The 18630-nt window shown below is 38.6% G+C and overlaps 1 protein-coding gene across 1 annotated transcript; it reads left to right on the forward strand.

Annotated features, from left to right (window-relative positions):
- Window positions 1-2233: 2233 nt before the first annotated feature.
- LOC117291471 (integrator complex subunit 10-like) lies at window positions 2234-16364 on the forward strand. Its single transcript, XM_033773194.1, has 17 exons — window positions 2234-2456; window positions 3134-3201; window positions 3619-3722; window positions 4584-4640; window positions 5142-5224; window positions 6396-6477; window positions 7524-7836; window positions 8228-8388; window positions 9604-9731; window positions 10271-10427; window positions 10877-10959; window positions 11769-11849; window positions 12614-12673; window positions 13534-13722; window positions 14321-14486; window positions 15374-15467; window positions 16041-16364. Exons 1-17 carry the CDS (start codon window positions 2271-2273, stop codon window positions 16195-16197), a joined length of 2169 nt encoding a protein of 722 aa, XP_033629085.1. The 5' UTR covers window positions 2234-2270; the 3' UTR covers window positions 16198-16364.
- Window positions 16365-18630: the final 2266 nt, after the last annotated feature.

Below are 18630 nucleotides of genomic sequence, written 5' to 3' on the forward strand. Positions count from 1 at the left end.
ATGACTACGCAACTCAGTGCCCAGCGAAACATGACGTATATAGTGTTTTGTCAACAGAGGGCGGTTTGAATGTAAACATAGGTCACATCGTCTTAGGAGGGTGCAACATCCCTGAAACATTGAAATATCTTGTTTTGATTAAAGGCAGTGGACACTATTGGTATAATTACTCAAAATAATTATTAGCATAAAACCTTTCTTGGTGACGAGTAAGGGGAGAGGTTGATGGTATAAAACATTGTGAGAAACGGCTTCTTCTGAAGTGCCATATTTTTCGAGAAAGAAGTAATTTTCCGCGAATTTGATTTCGAGACCTCAGATTTAGAACTTGAGGTCTCGAAATCAACCATCTAAACGTACATAACTTCGTGTGACAAGGGTGTTTCTTCTTTCAGTAAATATCTGGCAACTCTGATGACCAATCGAACTCAAATTTTCACAGGTTTGTTATTTTATGCATACGTTGAGATACACCAACTATGAAGGCTAGTCTTTGACAATTACTAATAGTGTCCACTGCCTTTAAAGAAAGTTTATGACATCTTTGGTTGTGATTGAAATTGTTGAATTTTGCATTTTGAGCAGAAAGGATTTTTTATAACGAGTACTGAGTCTGACTTTTGTTGAAATACCTTTACATGGTTGGGCATTTCTTGCTCCAAAATGTGCTTGTTATTAAAGTATAGTAAGAAAGATGTTTCAAAATAAAATAAATGATCAACACAAATTTATACCTGGAAATTGTGTGGTCCTTTCACCCTCCGTCTTCAAAACATCCTGTCATATTTGTTGAAGCAATTTTGTTACCCCCTTAAAATTGCGTACCTTAGTTCACATGTTTTTTCTTCTTCACAGCATCCCTTGTCTGCTATCAAAAGCACCTGGTATGAACTTGAAACTTCACATTCAATAGAATAGGAACTTTCACGAGGTTATGGTCTACTTCATGGGCGTCAATATGTTTTGAAAGATTGGGGGCGGGGGGGGGGGACATCGATAGTCATAACATTTACGGCGTGGGGTAATTTTACATTACAAGTGAACGAAAAAGTAGGGAGACTCACGTGCCCATATAATTATACCTACACACGAGTTAACAAAAACTGGGGGAAATCCCCCCCCCCCCCCCCCACCCGGAAATTGGTCTTATTAAAGGCAGTGGACACTATTGGTAATTACTCAAAATAATAATTGGCATAAAACCTTTCTTGTTGACGAGTAATGGGGAGAGGTTGATGGTATAAAACATTCTGAGAAACGGCTCCCTCTGAAGTGCCATAGTTTTCGAGAAAGAAGCAATTTTCCACGAATTTGATTTCGAGACCTCAAGTTTAGAACTTGAGGTCTCGAAATCAACCATCTAAACGCACACAACTTCGTGTTGCAAGGGTTATTTTTCTTTCATCATTATCTCGCAACTTCGATGACCGATTGAGCTCAAATTTTCACAGGTTTGTTATTTTATGCATATGTTGAGATACACCAACTGTGAAGGCTAGTCTTTGACAATTACCAATAGTGTACACTGTCTTTAAGTAGTACAATGATCACACAAACATGCCTCGAAAATTGCACTGTTTTTTCTTTTGCATCGTCGACTCACGGTCGCCAAAAATGTTGGCAAACGAAAACTACGCAATTTTGAGGCAAATTTGTGTGGATCATTGTATTCTACTTTTAAAACATCTTTCTAACCATATGCCTTTCAAAACAAACAAACGATTACAATTCTTTTTTATAAAGCAACTTGCCGATAGGTAACACGGGCCGATTTCACGAAACTTTAAATCAATCGCAAACAGCCAATATCCATCGCAAATTTCGAAATCAGTCGCAAACTTGCGACGGATTTGAGAAACTGACTTCACTTAAGTCGGACGTTTGGAAATCCATCGTAAGCCCGTGGCAAGCCCGTCGCAAAATGGGCGAATTTGCGCCATTGAGTTTTGCGGGCGCTCAACAAGTAAAAGCAAAAACTCAAATCCATCGTAAAATTCAGTGGCAATGCATCTGCTGTACGTGAATAACGCGTGCTCTTCATGCAAAAGAGAACGTATTTTCTGTGACAGAACAAACCCATCCGATATTGCGACGGGCTTTTGCGACGGGGGCTTGCGATGGATTTCAAATCGTCCGACGTTTAGTGGCCACGCCTATATTATAACCTCTCAACAGTTTCCCTCCGTCTAAATGGTCATAGCGCCCTCTGTAGTTCATCTAGTAAAACATAACAGTCTGGTTTATCCCTATGCTGTTGTAGACGTTGGTGAATGCTTGGAACAAGACTGCTTGTGCGCCGTGAAAAAATACATAAAATGGACGGTGAAAATGACCTTAGTTTCGGCCCGAAATGGCTTGTAGAACAAGCACAGAAATGCCTGAAGTATGATCCGGATGCTTCAAAATCATTGCTGATCACAGCCAGAACGCTGCATCCACAGAACCTACGAATTCAGGTAAACTGAGTCACTTAAATTATTGAGTCTGCAGTTAATTGTCACATACTTTTCCCTTACCCGGTTACGATATGTTTTGTAAACAATTTTGAAAATTTTTACTAGTTGTTGTGATTACAGTGTGATTGGACAGTGCTTGGGGAACTATGTCGAATTGAAGAATATCTAGAGAGTTTCATTTCTGAATTTGAGTTTTGAAAAGTAAAGCAGCCCAACAATGATTTACAATCATTTCCAACATTCCAACAATAGCAACCATTGACTTTCAATGTATTGTTAGAAGAGGTAGTGCGATATTGACATTTCCTTTTCTGGCCGCACACAATAAAAATGTTTTTCAAATTAAGAAAAAGTTTCTGTATGGCGCCACCACTTTTTCATTCGATGATGAAATAATACAGTATCTAACTTACCTCTATGAGATATCCCTTTTTGTAAAGTGAATTGAAAAAGTGGTGGCGCCATACGGAAAGCTATCCGGAAGTATTAATAGTATACTTAGGGAATTTTCAATGACCTTGACACTATATTTTACAAGCCGTTTTGGAAAACATAAACCTCAGACAAATTAATTTATAAAAATGCAAACCCTAAAAACACACTCATTATAATTAAATATGTTTTACAAAATGAAAAAAAAACAGCAGCGAACTGCGATGAATAATTTTGTTCCACAGTTTGAGGCATACTGCATTGAGAAAAGAGCAAGAAACACACACCCAGCTTCGCTGCTACTTCTGGAGATGTAAGTAAACCCTTAAAAAATCTAAACTCAGTTATGATTTGGTGCTGGCAAAACTTTTAAAATGTGATTTCGGCAAAGTTTGATTTTCGAGATAATTTTTTTCTTCATTTGGTACCTCTAACCAGATTTGTGGAAACTTTAGAAAGTTATTTAGGCATTTTTATATCAAATTCTGCTCAAACAATGAAGGTAATTCATTAATAAGGGTATGTGCCTTTGAAAGTTGATTATTACTTGTAATTTTTAGGTTATCTCTGAGAATCATTTGCAATGATGTCATTTTTATTTGTAAATAAAAATTACATCAAAGATTACCACAAATTGAACAAAACTGGGTTTTTTTTATATACAAAACTATTATTTTCTTTTCAAAAGTGTTTTTTTGATGATATTTATGTTGACTTCTGACTTCTCCAGGTTTGAGCAGTTTAAGGAAGAGGTTGTGTTATGGGATGAACTACATACAATAACGGGAGCATTGAAGACACACAATGATGATGAAAATGGAGTATTTCTACAAGGTAGGATTGTTATCTTTATTTTCAACTAGATCTCCTCAAGTCAATTGTCACCAAATTGTTTTAATTTACAATTGTTCGTTTTCAAAGACTGAAAGGCCTACAACTGTACTAGAGTCTGGATCCAACGAGGTCACAATTTTGATACATTTCTTTAATAATTTAGTACTATGGCTTTTTATATTATATCGGTCCGTCACTCACTGACTCAGTCACTCAGTGGCCCTCAAGGCGTTTTAACTTTCAGTATTTTCCTGCAAGGTATTGTTGATCTACGTTGTTAAAGTGTGACACCTATTCCATTTAATTTCATGAACAAGACTGTTTTTTATATACAAAACTATTATTTTCTTTTGGGTGGCATGGTTGGCGCATGCGTAAAGCGCTCGCCTCTCACCAAGGTGGCTCCGGTTCGATTCCCGGCCAGGGCCATATGTGAGTTGAGTTGTGCGTTGGTTCTCTGCTGTGCCACGAGGGTTTTACAGACCATCAGGTTTTCCTCCCTCTGGAAACTTATCAAACACTGTCGATCTTGGCTGTGCTCCGTGGTCATGATAAGGGTTGATGTGGCTGGCAGCCAGAGGCGCCCTTGCATGCCTGCTTCTCAAACACGTTGTAGCCGCGTCCTTCGCATTTCAGCTCTTAGCTGCAAGTAAGGATGATTAGCCCCCCCAAATCATTGTTATCATTATTATTATTATTATTATTATTATTATTATTATTATTATTATTATTATGTCATGGTTTACAAGGGGCTGAAGCGAAATATGCTGTTGATCAGACCAGGAACCATTGGGCAAACTCCTTCTCGTTTTTCTGAGAATGAAATTAAAGTGAATGATTACTTTGAATTGTTTCTTTTAGGTGTATTTGGAGCTCTCCCTGACCAGACACAGTATGATATCTTGCTACTTAGTGCAGGTGAGTGAAGGTAGGGGTGTCTCATGGGTGAGGTGTTTGTTTTTAAGGAAATAAAAGAGTAGACAACAAGGTTATAAGAAATGGCAGGGTCATGGACTTGGAATTAAGGACCGAGCCGAAGGTCACAACCCTACAAGGATTTAAACGGCCAGTTAAAAGACGGACTCGCTACTCTTTTACTTTCATTCATAAATGCCCTTTAGATAAAAAGCGAAATACAGTCGATTGAACCTGTAAGAGAATTCTGAAAATTTTCGATCTTTGCTCCGTTATTTGGCTCCATTTCGTGAAAGGGTCAACACTGCATTGCTGCTCAGCGGTTGTGCATTTAGACGCGAAGTTATATATTTTACATTGACTACCAGTATGTGTTGATTACATTGTGCAAAAACGTAAGCTTGTGCACGACGTTAAAACACTTCTTAGTGGAAATGTTTCAAAGAAAGAGTCACAGGCTTAGATCCCACTTGCCTAAATTTCTCTCGTATGGGTTATTTATAGACCACTGCAAAGATATCTTGGAGAAATGTAAACTGAAGTTACTGTTGATCAAGCGCTTCCCAGCAGCTATTGTTGAGCATGGGGTGAGTTTTAAGTTTATCTCGGGCATTGCAATGAGTGCTTCCATGCAAGTTGGTTTTCTGTATCAAGCTCGGAAGTTCTTACCTCCCGATTCTACTCTCTTCCTGTGGAAGCCAATTATACGTCCCCTATTGGAGTACTGTTGTCACATTTGGGCTGGAGCTTCTGCCTGTCAGTTATCTTTATTAGATGAGTGTAGAAGCGTATTATTAAAAGAACATTACAGAATTGGTTTTGCTAGCAAATAAGTTGCTGGCCGCAGTGTAAGCACTTTATACATAAACTGACAAACCTGTACAAGTTCGAGATCGATCGGCCTTCTGGATCACGAGAAAATAGTGAAAAACCCATTACAAATTTTGCATTCAGCGATGCCAAAACAAAAATGAGTAAAGCGCTCACTGAGCGATACACTCCGAACTCGAAGTTAGATTAAACTTATTTCTCATCAAATATGAAATTTCCGACAAATATTTCAAGGGATAAGTAAATCTGTGGTCTTCATGATTTTTGTTTTTTACCAATTCGGTAACGTTCCTTTTATCGAGTTCATGAAGTGTTGGGATCATTCATTGTTACAACCTACTCTCACAGTTGGTCTGTAGCCAGCCTCTGTCTTTTCTACATATGTTTTTATGGTAAAAGTCCCCCCAGTGTGTTTGATTTAATGTAGTTCCTCCTATCAGAATATATGAGCATGCCAGACTTTCTGCTTCTCCTCACCCAAACACTCTTGATCTGCTGAGATGTAGAACAAAGAGCCATTCCAACAGCACTATTCCACATACTGCATCTCTTGGAACTCCCTGCCTGGTGCATGTTTCCCTCCATCCTACAATCTAGACTGTTTAAACGGGAATATCAATTCACACCTTCAGCTCCCCTTAGCTATTTTTTAAAGTTTAATAGTTTTTCTACTTACAGAGTAGCTTCTTACCCCAAGAGTGGCTTTGAGCCTTGGGTTGATAAAAGATGTAGTGAACTGGCATCTGTGATATGCAGGGAACTTGTTCCAGAATTTGGGACAATAGATGGTGATTGCTCTATCATCAAGTGCACACTTTCTGCCTTTTGATAAGTAATGTCATTTTTCAATTCATAAATAATTTTTTTTACAAAGAACTGAACTACAACCTGTGATTTTACGGCTGCTGTTTTTAATTGTATTTGCAGATACCATTGGTAGATATGCTGATAGAAGCAGAGAAGACCGAAGGTGAAAAGCAGGCAACCAATCGCTTCCGTCGTGTCATGGGTCAGATCCTCTTATATTTCTTTATTGTGTTTAACCCTTTTAAAGGCAGTGGACACTATTGGTAAATTTCAAAGACCAGTCTTTTCACTTGCTGTATCTCAACATATGCATAAAATAACAAACCTGTGAAGATTTGAGCTTGATTGGTCGTCGGAGTTGCGAGATAACTATGAAAGAAAAACACCCTTGTCGCACAAACTTGTGTGCTTTCAGATGGTTGATTTCGAGAACTCAAATTCTAAACTTGAGGTCTCGAAATCAAATTCGTGGAACATTACTTCTTTCTCGAAAACTATGTTACTTCAGAGGGAGCCGTATCTCGCAATGTTTTATACTATCAACCTCTCCCCATTACTTGTAACCAAATAAGGTTTTATGCTAATAACTATTTTGAGTAATTACCAATAGTGTCCACTGCCTTTAATAAGTTTTAGTGTATCAGATATAATACACTTAACTTTAAGGCCAAGTAAAAAAAAAAACATGTTTCGCGTCCCCGCCCGCTTCCTTTTTACAGGCCGCCTCCTTCCTTTTTACAGGCCGCCTCCTTTTTTATTTAATTTTTTATTTTATTTTTTGTATGCACATTTTTTTTTTTTTAAACAGGGTTATTTTAAATGATCTCAGTGAATGCCTCGACTTAATTGTTTCATTTATGTTTTGTGTATTTCAGCAGAAGAAAAAACAATGGATATTTGACATTTTAACAAAGAATGGCGGCCATCTTGAAATAAAAAATTAAAAATAAAAAGCCCCTTTTCCTCCTTTTTTTGAAAAACCCGGACGTGAAACATGTTTGTTTTTTTTACTCGGCCTAAAGTCCCTGGACACCTTTGGTAGATGTCAAAAACTAGTAATCTAAGTTGTTGTATACCAACATTATGCACTGAATAACAAATCTGTGAAAATGTGAGCTCAACTGGTCATAAAATTTGCAAGAGAAAGAGGAAAGAAAAAACACCCTTGTTGCACACAAGAAGCATGGAAATAAATGTGTATCTGATCTGAATTGAATTGCATATTTTCTTGTGTTTTCCACTCTGTAGTTTGTGAAGTCCTCCCCACTATCTGTGCAAGTAAGGAGGTGAACTGCGCCCCCAAGCAATACTACAAATGGCTTCAGAAGGCCATTGAGTTCTACACAGTGTATGCTTCCCAGCCAGCTTGGAAGTCCGATCAGAAGGGGGCAAAGGGACCTCCAACTCCTCTCCTGTCACCAGGGATCAAGTCGGCTGGAGCCAAAGGACATGGATTTGGGTTTAGTGAGCTGGTTAGGCCATGGGAAAGTCTTCATAGACTGCTGGCTATGATTGCAAATAAATGTGGATGGGACTCCAAGTTTGTACCAGATGAGGAGAGGTTCGTTAATTTACATAATTTACATAATACCAATCTGGTTTTCCATCCTACACTGCATTTGCTATGCTACATACACTATGCTACATGTACATGACATGTGCACACACTATGCTACATACACTATGCTCCAAGCAAGTTTGCTTGTCCATGACAGGCATTGCTAATTTAACATTACAAATGAAAAAAAGTGGGCAAGTATAAAAACTGGACATAACTTCTGTAGCTTTGAACAGCTTGGAAAACTTTTGAGTAATTCTTTGCAACATTTCTTGATGTAATTATAATCTTGTAAGCTTAAAGGAACTTTGATCTCATGAAAGCAACATACTGTATACCTGATGTTGATGCAGATTTTACATTATTTTCTACCTACCGTGTTTGTTTTTCCCAGACCATTCACAGTGAACTGGCTCCATATAAATGAGAACTACAGCCGAGCCAAAGGGAATGACTCAGTCAACATTCGTAAGCCTGTCTTCTACTCAACGCTAGTTCTTTACCTTCAAGCAGTACATGGGTATGCCAGTGCTGTAGATCCCGAACAGTTTGCTAGTGAGTTGAAAAAGTGCTTTTCTTATCTGGCAGTTTACCTTTTGAACATATTCCTTATTCTTTAAAGTAAATCAGAATAGTGAAACTCATAATAAACCTCTCTACGTTGCATCAAAGGTCCATAACAGCCACACAATCCTGGTGATTCCTAATCCTTTGATATGTTTATGCTCAGTGCTCATCTCATCTCAGTACACAAGGCTCTCTAAATATACTTTTATTTTTCTCCTGCATATTGCCCTGGTTTGTACACAACACACGGGGTTCTCCACAGGGTTAAATTTTGTCCGAGCACTAATAAACCAATCCTGCACTAACGTCAAATTGCGCAAACCATTCCTGCATTGTTGTCAAATTGCGCAAACAGTTTATGCACGATCTCTAAATTGTGCAAGTTATTCCATATCTATCGGCATATTGCGCACACTACTCCTGCACTATCGGCAAATTGCGCAAACTATTCATGCTCAAATACATAAGCTGATTGCACAAACCTTTCATTCCTGCACGATCGGCAATTGCACGAACTATTCCTGCAAGATCGACTGATTGTGCAAACATTTTTGTGCAAATCATTTCAGCACAGACAAAAAACACTTTGTGCCAATCGCCCGAAAACAATTTTGAGTTTCAGATATGCGTCCGGGTATTTTTTTTTCTCTGATCGGTCTCCTAATACCCAGGGGCCTCTCTCAAACCTCGGCTTGGGCTCCAGCGCTGTCTGATGTTTGAACCACCACCGCGTGCAAAAAGCATGCTGCCCCAAAAAGAATAGGCCTGAAGGCCAGTTCGGACTCGCTGCCTTTCCACTGCATAAGGCAGTGCGCAGAGCCCCAGCCACAAGCCCAAGACGGCGTTTGAGAAATGTCCCTGGTGTATACAAAAATGAAAGCTATCTTTATATAGACCAATCTGACGCGCACCGGGCGCGCAAGCGTTGAGGACCGCGTGCCATTTGCTGGGTTGTCTTCAATGACTAGATTGTGCACCTAAAGACACCGCAGTTGGTAATTTTCTATAGAGGGCGCTACCAATTTTGTTTTGTCGGATTGGTCTATACTCTAATCTTTGTCCTGCATACTACCCAGGTTCGTACAAAACTGAAAGCTATGTTTACATACTCTAATCTTTTTTCTGTTTCTCAGAATATAATCCAGGATGGTACACAACACAAGGGTCTCTTTACATACTGTAGTCTTTCTCCTTATTACCTAGGTACCAGCACAGGTTCCAGCCATCTCTCATCCCTAGTACTCCTTGAAGATCTAGAGTGTAGGAGAAGGATGAAGAAACATCACAAGCACGCTCACAAGAAGAGGAAACTGGATAGCACGGACAAAGAGGTGATAGATCTACTGAACAGATGAATTTAATCAAGTTATGACTTTATTAGACATTTTATTCAGACTACATAATGTTATAGTACCAGTACACATTGATATACCAGAGAGGTGCATTAAATCAAATTCTGTATTTGTTGGCTCTTTATTCAAACTACATAGTGTTTTAATGCACAAGTTGCTCTACATAATACATGCATTTGATAAAAATCTGTATTTTGTTGCACGTTTTTTTCAAACTATATTCATGTAGTGTTACAGTGCACATTTTGGGAGAAAACATATGGCTAGATTGCTCACTTGGTAGAGCGTCAGCAAATAAACCCATCATGTTAGTCGACTTGCTTTGTTCAACCTCAAATATCAATGCACAATTTGATCTACTTCAATCTGATTACTTTATTCGTTTGATGCTTTTTTTTCAAACAATGTAGTTTCACAATATAATCTTTACACTGAAAAACAGAGCAATTAATGCCTCAAATGAATTTGGATCAAATATCTCTAACAACAAACAACTTTTACTTGCTTTGTATTCTTAGGGAGATTCAGACAGCTCCGATGACCCCGGTTTCCACTTCCCTGTTGCTACGATACGGGTAAACAAACCAGCAGGGGTCACACAGGAGGTCATTGACATGTTCCAGACGGCAGTTGATTGCTGGCAACTTCTCTACTCGAATGAATCTTTTGAAAAAGGTAAGTGAAATTCTGTTTTAGAGCCAACTTTCTCTTAAAGTCCAGTAAAAGACCAGTATTCTCACCTGGTGTATCCCAACATAATAACAAGTCTGTGAAAATGTTGTCTCAAATGGTCATCAAAGTTGTGAGAGACTAAAGCAAGAAAAAAACACGCTTGTTGCACACATTTGAGTGTTTTCAGATGCCTAATAAGTAATAAAATAATAAAGGCTTCAGGTCGGAAGTCTTTTAATATTTGAGTGAGAAATTACCTCTTTTGCAAAAAACTACGTTATTTCAGAGGGAGCTGTTTTACAGCTCTCCATTGCTCGTTACCAAGTAAGTTTTTTATGCTAACAAAGCAATTATTTCAATTATTAATTGCCAATAGTGTCAAGTGTCTTTAAGATTGGTTTGATGACGGTGCCATTATACATGTAGCTCCTGTTTGGTTCGTTTTTCTTTAGATTTAAATTGGTTACTTTCGAGATGGAAGGCGGAGTCGTGGCAGTGGTTTACATCATTTCAGATTGATCGGTTATTGTATAAGGTGAGTGTGAGTTTCCCTCCTCGGCTCAAATCGGAGCAGTTTTATGTAGTATGGATTAGTTTTAGGGATGGTGGTGCAAACCTTTCCTATTAGCTTTGTATCATGCGCTTTATATAGGGACCTCACTGTGATAATTATGCGCTATGTAAGAACGGTTTAATATTATTTAATATTATGAAACCAATTTAATGCTAACAATGTATCATTGTGGCTTCTTGGGTGGCAAGACAAACAATTATCAGAAAACAGCCTTGAAGAACATTCAAGATACAATTTTTGTTGCACATGATAAGTAATCAACTCATTATTATCCTAACAAGTCAATTAACGTGAATGAATGGATTGAGGACAACACACACAGCTTGAATACATGAATTGAGATGAATAATTGGACAATACCTTCAGAAGAATAGAGTGTATTTTCCACAAGATCAAAACTTATTTCACGGGTGATGCTGAATAACTTATTGGCATAGCTGTGATCTCTAATAAGCAAGTTACATCTAACAGTCTACACCATGTGCACAAGTTGTGTGCTTTCAGATGCTTGATTTCGACACCCCAAAATCTAAATTTAAGGTCTCAAAACCAAATTCAAATATTTAAGTGAAAAATTTTGAAAACTACGTTACTTCAGAGGAAGCTGTTTCTCACAATATTTTGTACTTTCAGCAGCTCTCCATTACCTGTTACCAAGTAGGGTACTGGACACTATTGGTAATCACTCTAACAGTCTACACCATGTGACCCTTTATATATCTGTTATAACATCACAAATCACAAAAATCTTATTTCATCATTTATTCCAGGCTGAGTTTGGGCAAGCATTAAGGATGCTTCAGGAGCAGTACAAGAAATTATCCACGATACAGCACATAGAGGGCAACCAGGTTAGTAGTTGTGTAGTTATCGTAGTCATGTAACAAAGATTCTTGGAGATGATGGCGGAGTGTCATTGCCAGGGGTTCGTTATTCAAGTTCTGGTGTTGGCTTACATCCCATCTAAAGGACAAAGCAATAGTGGTGTATTATCTTGCTCTAGTAAGCAGGTGCCACAACTGGGGCTCGAACCCACACTCTGCTGATATCAGTAACACAGTTCAGTTCACTCATGGCACTTGAACACTGAACTGGAATTACTTGTTCTTTGGATTGAACACTAAGCCGTTGGTCCGGAGTGTTGTGTGATGCACAAAAAAAGACGAGGTAAAACCTTTTTCTTTCAGGATTTGGTGCTGAGTGCGCTGCCTTACCTTGTAAACACATACAAGGTGCCGAATATTATAAGAAGGTGTCAAAATTTTTGTACATCATTTGCACTGCAAATCAGATCATTGGACACCAACCCCTATCACTTGATGATTTGTTTGTCTCTCTCTCAAGTTAAGAAAAGGGCTCACTCTCTTTATAGACAAGTTTCTTTTGACACACAAGCTCTCAGCCGATGCGTCAAAGATCCAATTTGAATCAACTAGGATGTTTTTAGATGCTGTAGATAAATCACTTTATAAAAAATACTTCCTCTTTTCTATTTCTGACTAGCTGATGTGATAGGTTCTACAATCGCTGTGAAGCACTTTGACATTGTTCATGTTGCCACTTAGTTTAAACACCCATCATTATTATTATTATTTTTTTTATTTTTTTTATTCAGCAACTTCTGAAGACCCTCTTGCAGACCGCTGCTTGCTACTTTAGATTGAGCCAGCATTCTGTAAGTGCTTTTTTTTTCTTTCTTCGAAAACAGTGTGAACCACCTCACGGCTGTTTATTAACAATACATGAATGACCTCTTTATGGGTCACAAAAACGAATTGTAATCTGCATATAAAATATTTGTGTACACAAATTCCTATTAACGTGAAGGATGAACTTGGGTTGAAGTGTGCAACCAGGGTCCCCAGGGAGAACAGCTCATTAACAAAAGGACTCAATTTGAGGGCTCTGCTTACAACCAAATTCTGCGGCTACTGGGCAAGGGCCAAAATTTCTGCGCTAGCTGTGTCAGTGAAGAATGCCTAGTATCCTAGAGTACGCATGCGCAATTGTCAGCAAAACTTCCCTGCTAACATGTGAAATACGTTAGTAAGCGCCGATTTGTTGCTAACAGTAAGCAGCGCCATTAAATTGGTCCCTGATGGGACTTCCTTGGTTAAAGCCATTGGACACTTTCGGTAAACAGTATTGTCCAAAGGCCCACACTTCGTGTATCACAACTTGTATATAAAATAACAAACCTGTGAAAGTTTAGGCTCTATCGGTCATCGGAGTCGGGAGAAAATAACGGGAAAACCCACCCTTGTTTCTGCACGTTTCGCCGTGTCATGACATGTTTTTTAAAATAAATCCGTAATTCTCGATATCGAGAATTGATAATTGTTTTAATGTTTTCTCAAAAAGTAAAGCATTTCATGGAATAATATTTCAAGGGAAGTCTTTCACCATGACCTTCTGTAAACCCTGTAAGTTATTTGTAAATCTGTGAACTTTTATTTTTGTTTCTGTTCCGAAAGTGTATAATGGCTTTAAATGAGATGAAATAAATGAATACACCAAACCATTTATTGCCCATAGAATGCTTGTGAGATGACCCTGAATGCTGTATGTCACCTGACCCTCTCATCAAAGGACCTGCCCTATAATGGTCAGAGTAGCACAACGGACAAGATGCTAAGCAAGAATATGAGACAACTTCCACTGGTAACCTGCACAGCACCGGCTCTCCTTCCATACTTCATTCAGCTCTTATTACTCTGCTACAAGGTATGATTAACTCATATTTATGAACTTTCTGTGCAACTTGTCTTCGCGTTGTGAATAGGTTCTATTGGAGCTCAAATGACATAAATAATTGCAGAAGATTGAGAGAGATCACCCCAGAGTTGCCACTCATAAGGCACAATCAATCAAATAATCAACCGCAGAGACAGCAAGGGTCCGTCGCGCCGATCTCCTCTGTCCACGTCCTACAGCCTCGCGCCACATGTGGTCAATTTCGCTAGGCCGACCAAGTTGTTGGGCCCAGGATGATCGAGGGCGGCCTCTAGGTCTCTTCCAGCCAGAAGCTGGTGCTAGGCCCCCCCTTGAGTTGATGGCGATGCCTAGAGCTTTTTTTAGCTGGGATGTTGTCAGCTAGGCGAGCGACATGACTGAAGAAGGCAGAGCGGCGGCGTTTAATTAGTTGGTTGATGGGGGCAGATATGTTCTTTGGGTGACCTCATTGTCATAAGGCGTAACCAAGTATGTAAATACTCCTCATGATGAACTTTCTGTGCAAATAATTTGCTCCCACCCTCTTTTAAAAAGGAAGACAGGAAAAAAGAAGGTAATTAAACAAAAAAATGTATATTGATTTCTCCAGAAGAAAGTTTTTCACCACGCGGAGACAGAAGACATGGCTCTTGGTCACATGCTGGTGTTAATGCAATATGATTGGCCGAGAGAAGAGGTATTGTTTCAAGACCTCGTCAAAAAGCTGAAGAAGCAAGGGAGTTTCTTCTATCCTGCATTCTTCCAGTATATCATAAGTATCCTTTATATCAATTAATAATCTACAAGGAAAACTGACTGGGTAAGTTATTATAAGGATCCTATAAGACCTTAAAGGGTTTTGCTTCTTTTTTGTGTAACAAAAAAACACAAGCATCTACAGATTTACATTATACTTACAGCATATAAAGGTAATGATGGTAGAAAGCTTGCTTAAAATATTACTTGCTGAGGTGCTGTAGTTTTTGAGAATATCAACAGCGGACCAGTGCTCTTTACCCTAGTGAGTTTTTGTGGCCATTCAATTGTGGAGTAATTACCAAAAGTAAACCTTGCCTTTAAAGCCAGTGGACACTATTGGTAATTGTCAAAGACCAGTCTTCTCACTTGCTGTATCGCAACATATGCGTAAAATGTGAAAATTTGAGCTTGATTGGTCGTCGGAGTTGCGAGATAACTATGAAAGAAAAAAACATCCTTGTCACATAAAGTGTGTGCTTTCAGATGCTTGATTTCGGGACCTCAAATTCTAAACTTGAGGTCTCGAAATCAAATTCGTGGAAAATTACCGTTTTCTTGAAAAGTACTCCACTTCAGAGGGAGCTGTTTCCCACAATGTTTTATACCATCAACCTCTCTCCATTACTCGTTACCAAGTAAGGTTTTATGCTAATATTTATTTCGAGTAATTACCAATAGTGTCCACTACCTTTAAGAAAAGTTGTCTTTAAAGGCATGTTTGTACATGTTTTGCTGCTTTCCCCAAAATGTGAGCACTGAATAGGCCTTCTTTCACAGGTTGTTTTCTTGATCTTGAAATTGGAGGATTGATTCCAACAATACTTTTCCTAAGACCATCTCGTCTAGACCATCTTGTCTAGACAATCTTGTCTTAACTTAGTATTCCTTAATAACTTGATTCAAGACATTGACATGCTGGAGGAGTTTGCTTTCTTGAAGACAGATTCTGGAGGGAAGTTGCAGCTGGATCTGCTGCCTCCAAACCCCTCGGTCATGAGGTGAAGTTTATTTTCTAACATGTTTTAAGGGTATTGGATAGTCTTGGTGCAGGCCGATCGCGATCCCCCGGTCCGAGCCTCTCACATTACGATTTTGGGATGAACCAAAACAACTTTACTTTACTTTAGCAGGATTCAAACTCATAGTTAACGCGCCTGCACTCTACCAACTGAGCTATCTAGCCCAATGTTGGGGTCTCCCTTATTTTGTCAATATTTTTAAACCCCAGTTAACGATACAATCTGGAAAGCAGCAGCTAGGGGATCACCTTAAGGGGATGCAATCAAATAAAAAATCACAAGGGAAACTGACGGGGCTCTTCCAATTGAGCTACATGTATCTAACCCTATATTGGCGGCACGTTAATCCAGAGGTAGTTGGTTCAAATCACGCTCCAGTCAATTTTTCGTGTTCAACCCAAGATCAATAATAATAGTAATAGTAATAATAACAATAACTTGTTTTCTCTTCCCTTCATTTTGAATATTTCATATCTTGTACATGTGTTATCAATGCAGACTGTTGCAACTTTTCTTTATTTTCTAACATGACTTTTCTTTACTCGCACACAGACAAAGGACTGTCACTCGTAACATCACCAAAGGGGGAAAGGAAGAGTTCCGCGTTGCCATGGAGAAACAGGTGTCGCGTTGTGGAGAGAACATTGATATGCTAATGAGAACATTCCTGACCAATGAGAGGGACTCGTTGCAACAATTGCTGATGTAAAATTGTATCTGATTGAGATTATTGCCATGGAAACTAAGGAAACACATTTGCAATGCATACTTTCAAGGCCAACCTTTTTTAGTGGACATGTCTTCGCCGAGCGGTTTAGAGCACCGAATTCAAACTCTGGTTTTTCTGATCAGCAGAGTGTGGGTTCAAATCCCCAGCCGTGACACTTGTGTCCTTAGGCAAGACAATTAGCCTTTGCTTTGTCCTTCGGATGGGACGTAAAGCTGTTGGTCCCATGTGTTGTGTAACGCATGTAAAAGAACCCAGTGCACTTATCAAAAAGAGAGGGGGTTCGCCCCGGTGTTCCTGGCTGTGGCTGCTGAATGCGCCGTAGCACCCTGTAAACACTTAAAGGTGCTACATAATATTATTATTATTGTCAGGAATTATTTTTGGGGTGTTGCAGCGAAGCAGAATGCCAGAGGTAATTGTAAAAGACCAGTCTTCTCACTTGGTGTATCTCAACATATGCATAAAATGACAAACCTGTGAAAATTTGAACTCAATTGGTTGTCGAAGTTGCAAGAGAATAATGGAAGAAAAAAATGTCCTTGTTGCACAAGTTGTGTGCTTTCAGATGCTTTATTTCGACACCCCAAAATCTAAATTTAAGGTCCCAAAACCAAAATTCAAATATTTAAGTGAAAAATTTTGAACTACGTTACTTCAGAGGAAGCTGTTTCTCACAATGTTTTGTACTTTCAGCAGCGCTCCATTACCTATTACCAAATAAGGTACTGGACACTATTGGTAATCACTCAAAATAATTTTTAGCATAACAACTTTCTTGTTATGAGCAATAAATAGCTGTTTTGATATTATAAAAGATTGTGAGAAACTGCTCCCCCTGAACGAAGTTTGGTAGAGGTTATTTCCCGCTCAAACAAAAAGTATTTTATTATGCATCTGAAAGCACCCAAATTTGTGCAACTAAGTTGTTTTTTTCTTTATTATTCTCTTGCAACTTCGATGACCAACTGAGTCAAAATGTTCACAGGTTTGTTATTTTATGTATATGTTGGGATACACCAAGTGAGAATACTGGTCTTTTACAATTACCAAAGGTGTGTCCAGTGCCTTTATCAGATAAACAAGTACTCCACTTGATTCCAAACAGTAAGTTTATTTTCAGTGGTTGCATAATTTCTGCTCCCTTGCATTAAAATGAGTGATACACAAAGGAAGTTTACAAGAGGAGGCCTGCATCATATCTTCATGACTTCACATTTTTTTCAAATCACGTAATGATTGATAACAAGAAATAGTTTGAATGCCTTTCAGCAAAACTATTGTGATTTATTGGAGCAAAACAAAATTCACAAAACGCTTGGATTAATCCTATCTCGAGTTAGGACGAGTAGCTTGTCCTAACTTGGGATGGGTTCAATTTGCCTAACGCCTATGGACATGGAACTGAACCCGTCCTAAGTCCTAAGATTAATCGTAAGTTAGGAAGAGTTTGGTGAAATCGACGGCTGGACAGACTTGTGGCTTTTTGACCTGTAGTGTGCGGGTTGTTATAATAATACCCAACGCAGGGTATGTATATTTTAATATTTTTATGAGAAAAGGAGGATCAATTTTACTGAAGATTTTCAAAAAAAAATTATTTTGTCAGTGAATTTCATTTTAAATAACCCTTTCTGCACATCAAAATAAATAGGAAAAAATAACATTTTCTAAAATGTTGTGTTAAAAAAGTTATGACTCCCATCCAACTACCTTTTTTTTAATTCTTGAGCTACAGTGGATTTCACAAAGAGTCTGAGACTAGTGGTATCTGGAGTTGGGACAATTTACTCATCCTAACTTCAGATTAGCCATACGTTTTTGTGAAATCGACCCCAGGTCCAGCCAGCATAGTCCATAGCCATTGGCATCTCAGCTGTCACAGCGCTTGCTGCTTCGGCTGGCCTGCTAGAGACCGGATAGTCCATGGTCACTTCTACCATGCGGAGGTAGCATCCTACCTCCATGCTACTACAAGGCTCACTTGACTTACAATTGATCTGTAAAATGTATGCATTAAAAGCCATATAGACCTTAACATTTTTGTGTCTGTGTATTTAATATTTTGTTTTTGGTTGATTATTTTTGATACTTGGTATCAGGGGTGGGGGGGGTTAACCCCAGTTTGGACTTATACGTTCTGTTTTTCTTGATTACCATTTGTTTGTTTGTTTTGTCATTTTTTTGTCTTTTTTTTCCCTTTTTTCATAATTAGTCTATGCATATGGGGGGAAATATTAAAGTAAGGTGTGCGGTGATGCCGCCGCAACTTACTTCCTTACAAAAGAACTCACACAAAAAAACTTGTTATGATTATTTTTTTTTTTAATTGACTCTAGACTAGAAATCTATGGCTAGTTTGTACCCCAGAACAGGTGTTTTGTTCGAAAACAAAGGCGCTGCCAAAAAGTTTTG

This window comes from Asterias rubens, chromosome 6 (assembly GCF_902459465.1).
Source record: "Asterias rubens chromosome 6, eAstRub1.3, whole genome shotgun sequence".
Lineage (NCBI taxonomy): Eukaryota > Metazoa > Echinodermata > Asteroidea > Forcipulatida > Asteriidae > Asterias > Asterias rubens.

Bases quoted from the DNA above. Each gene is read 5' to 3' on its own strand.
- LOC117291471 (XM_033773194.1), top strand. From the start codon at position 2,271: ATGCTTGGAACAAGACTGCTTGTGCGCCGTGAAAAAATACATAAAATG. The intron at 3,202-3,618 runs GTAAGTAAACCC...TGACTTCTCCAG, and splicing joins TCGCTGCTACTTCTGGAGAT to GTTTGAGCAGTTTAAGGAAG. The intron at 10,960-11,768 runs GTGAGTGTGAGT...CATTTATTCCAG, and splicing joins TTGATCGGTTATTGTATAAG to GCTGAGTTTGGGCAAGCATT.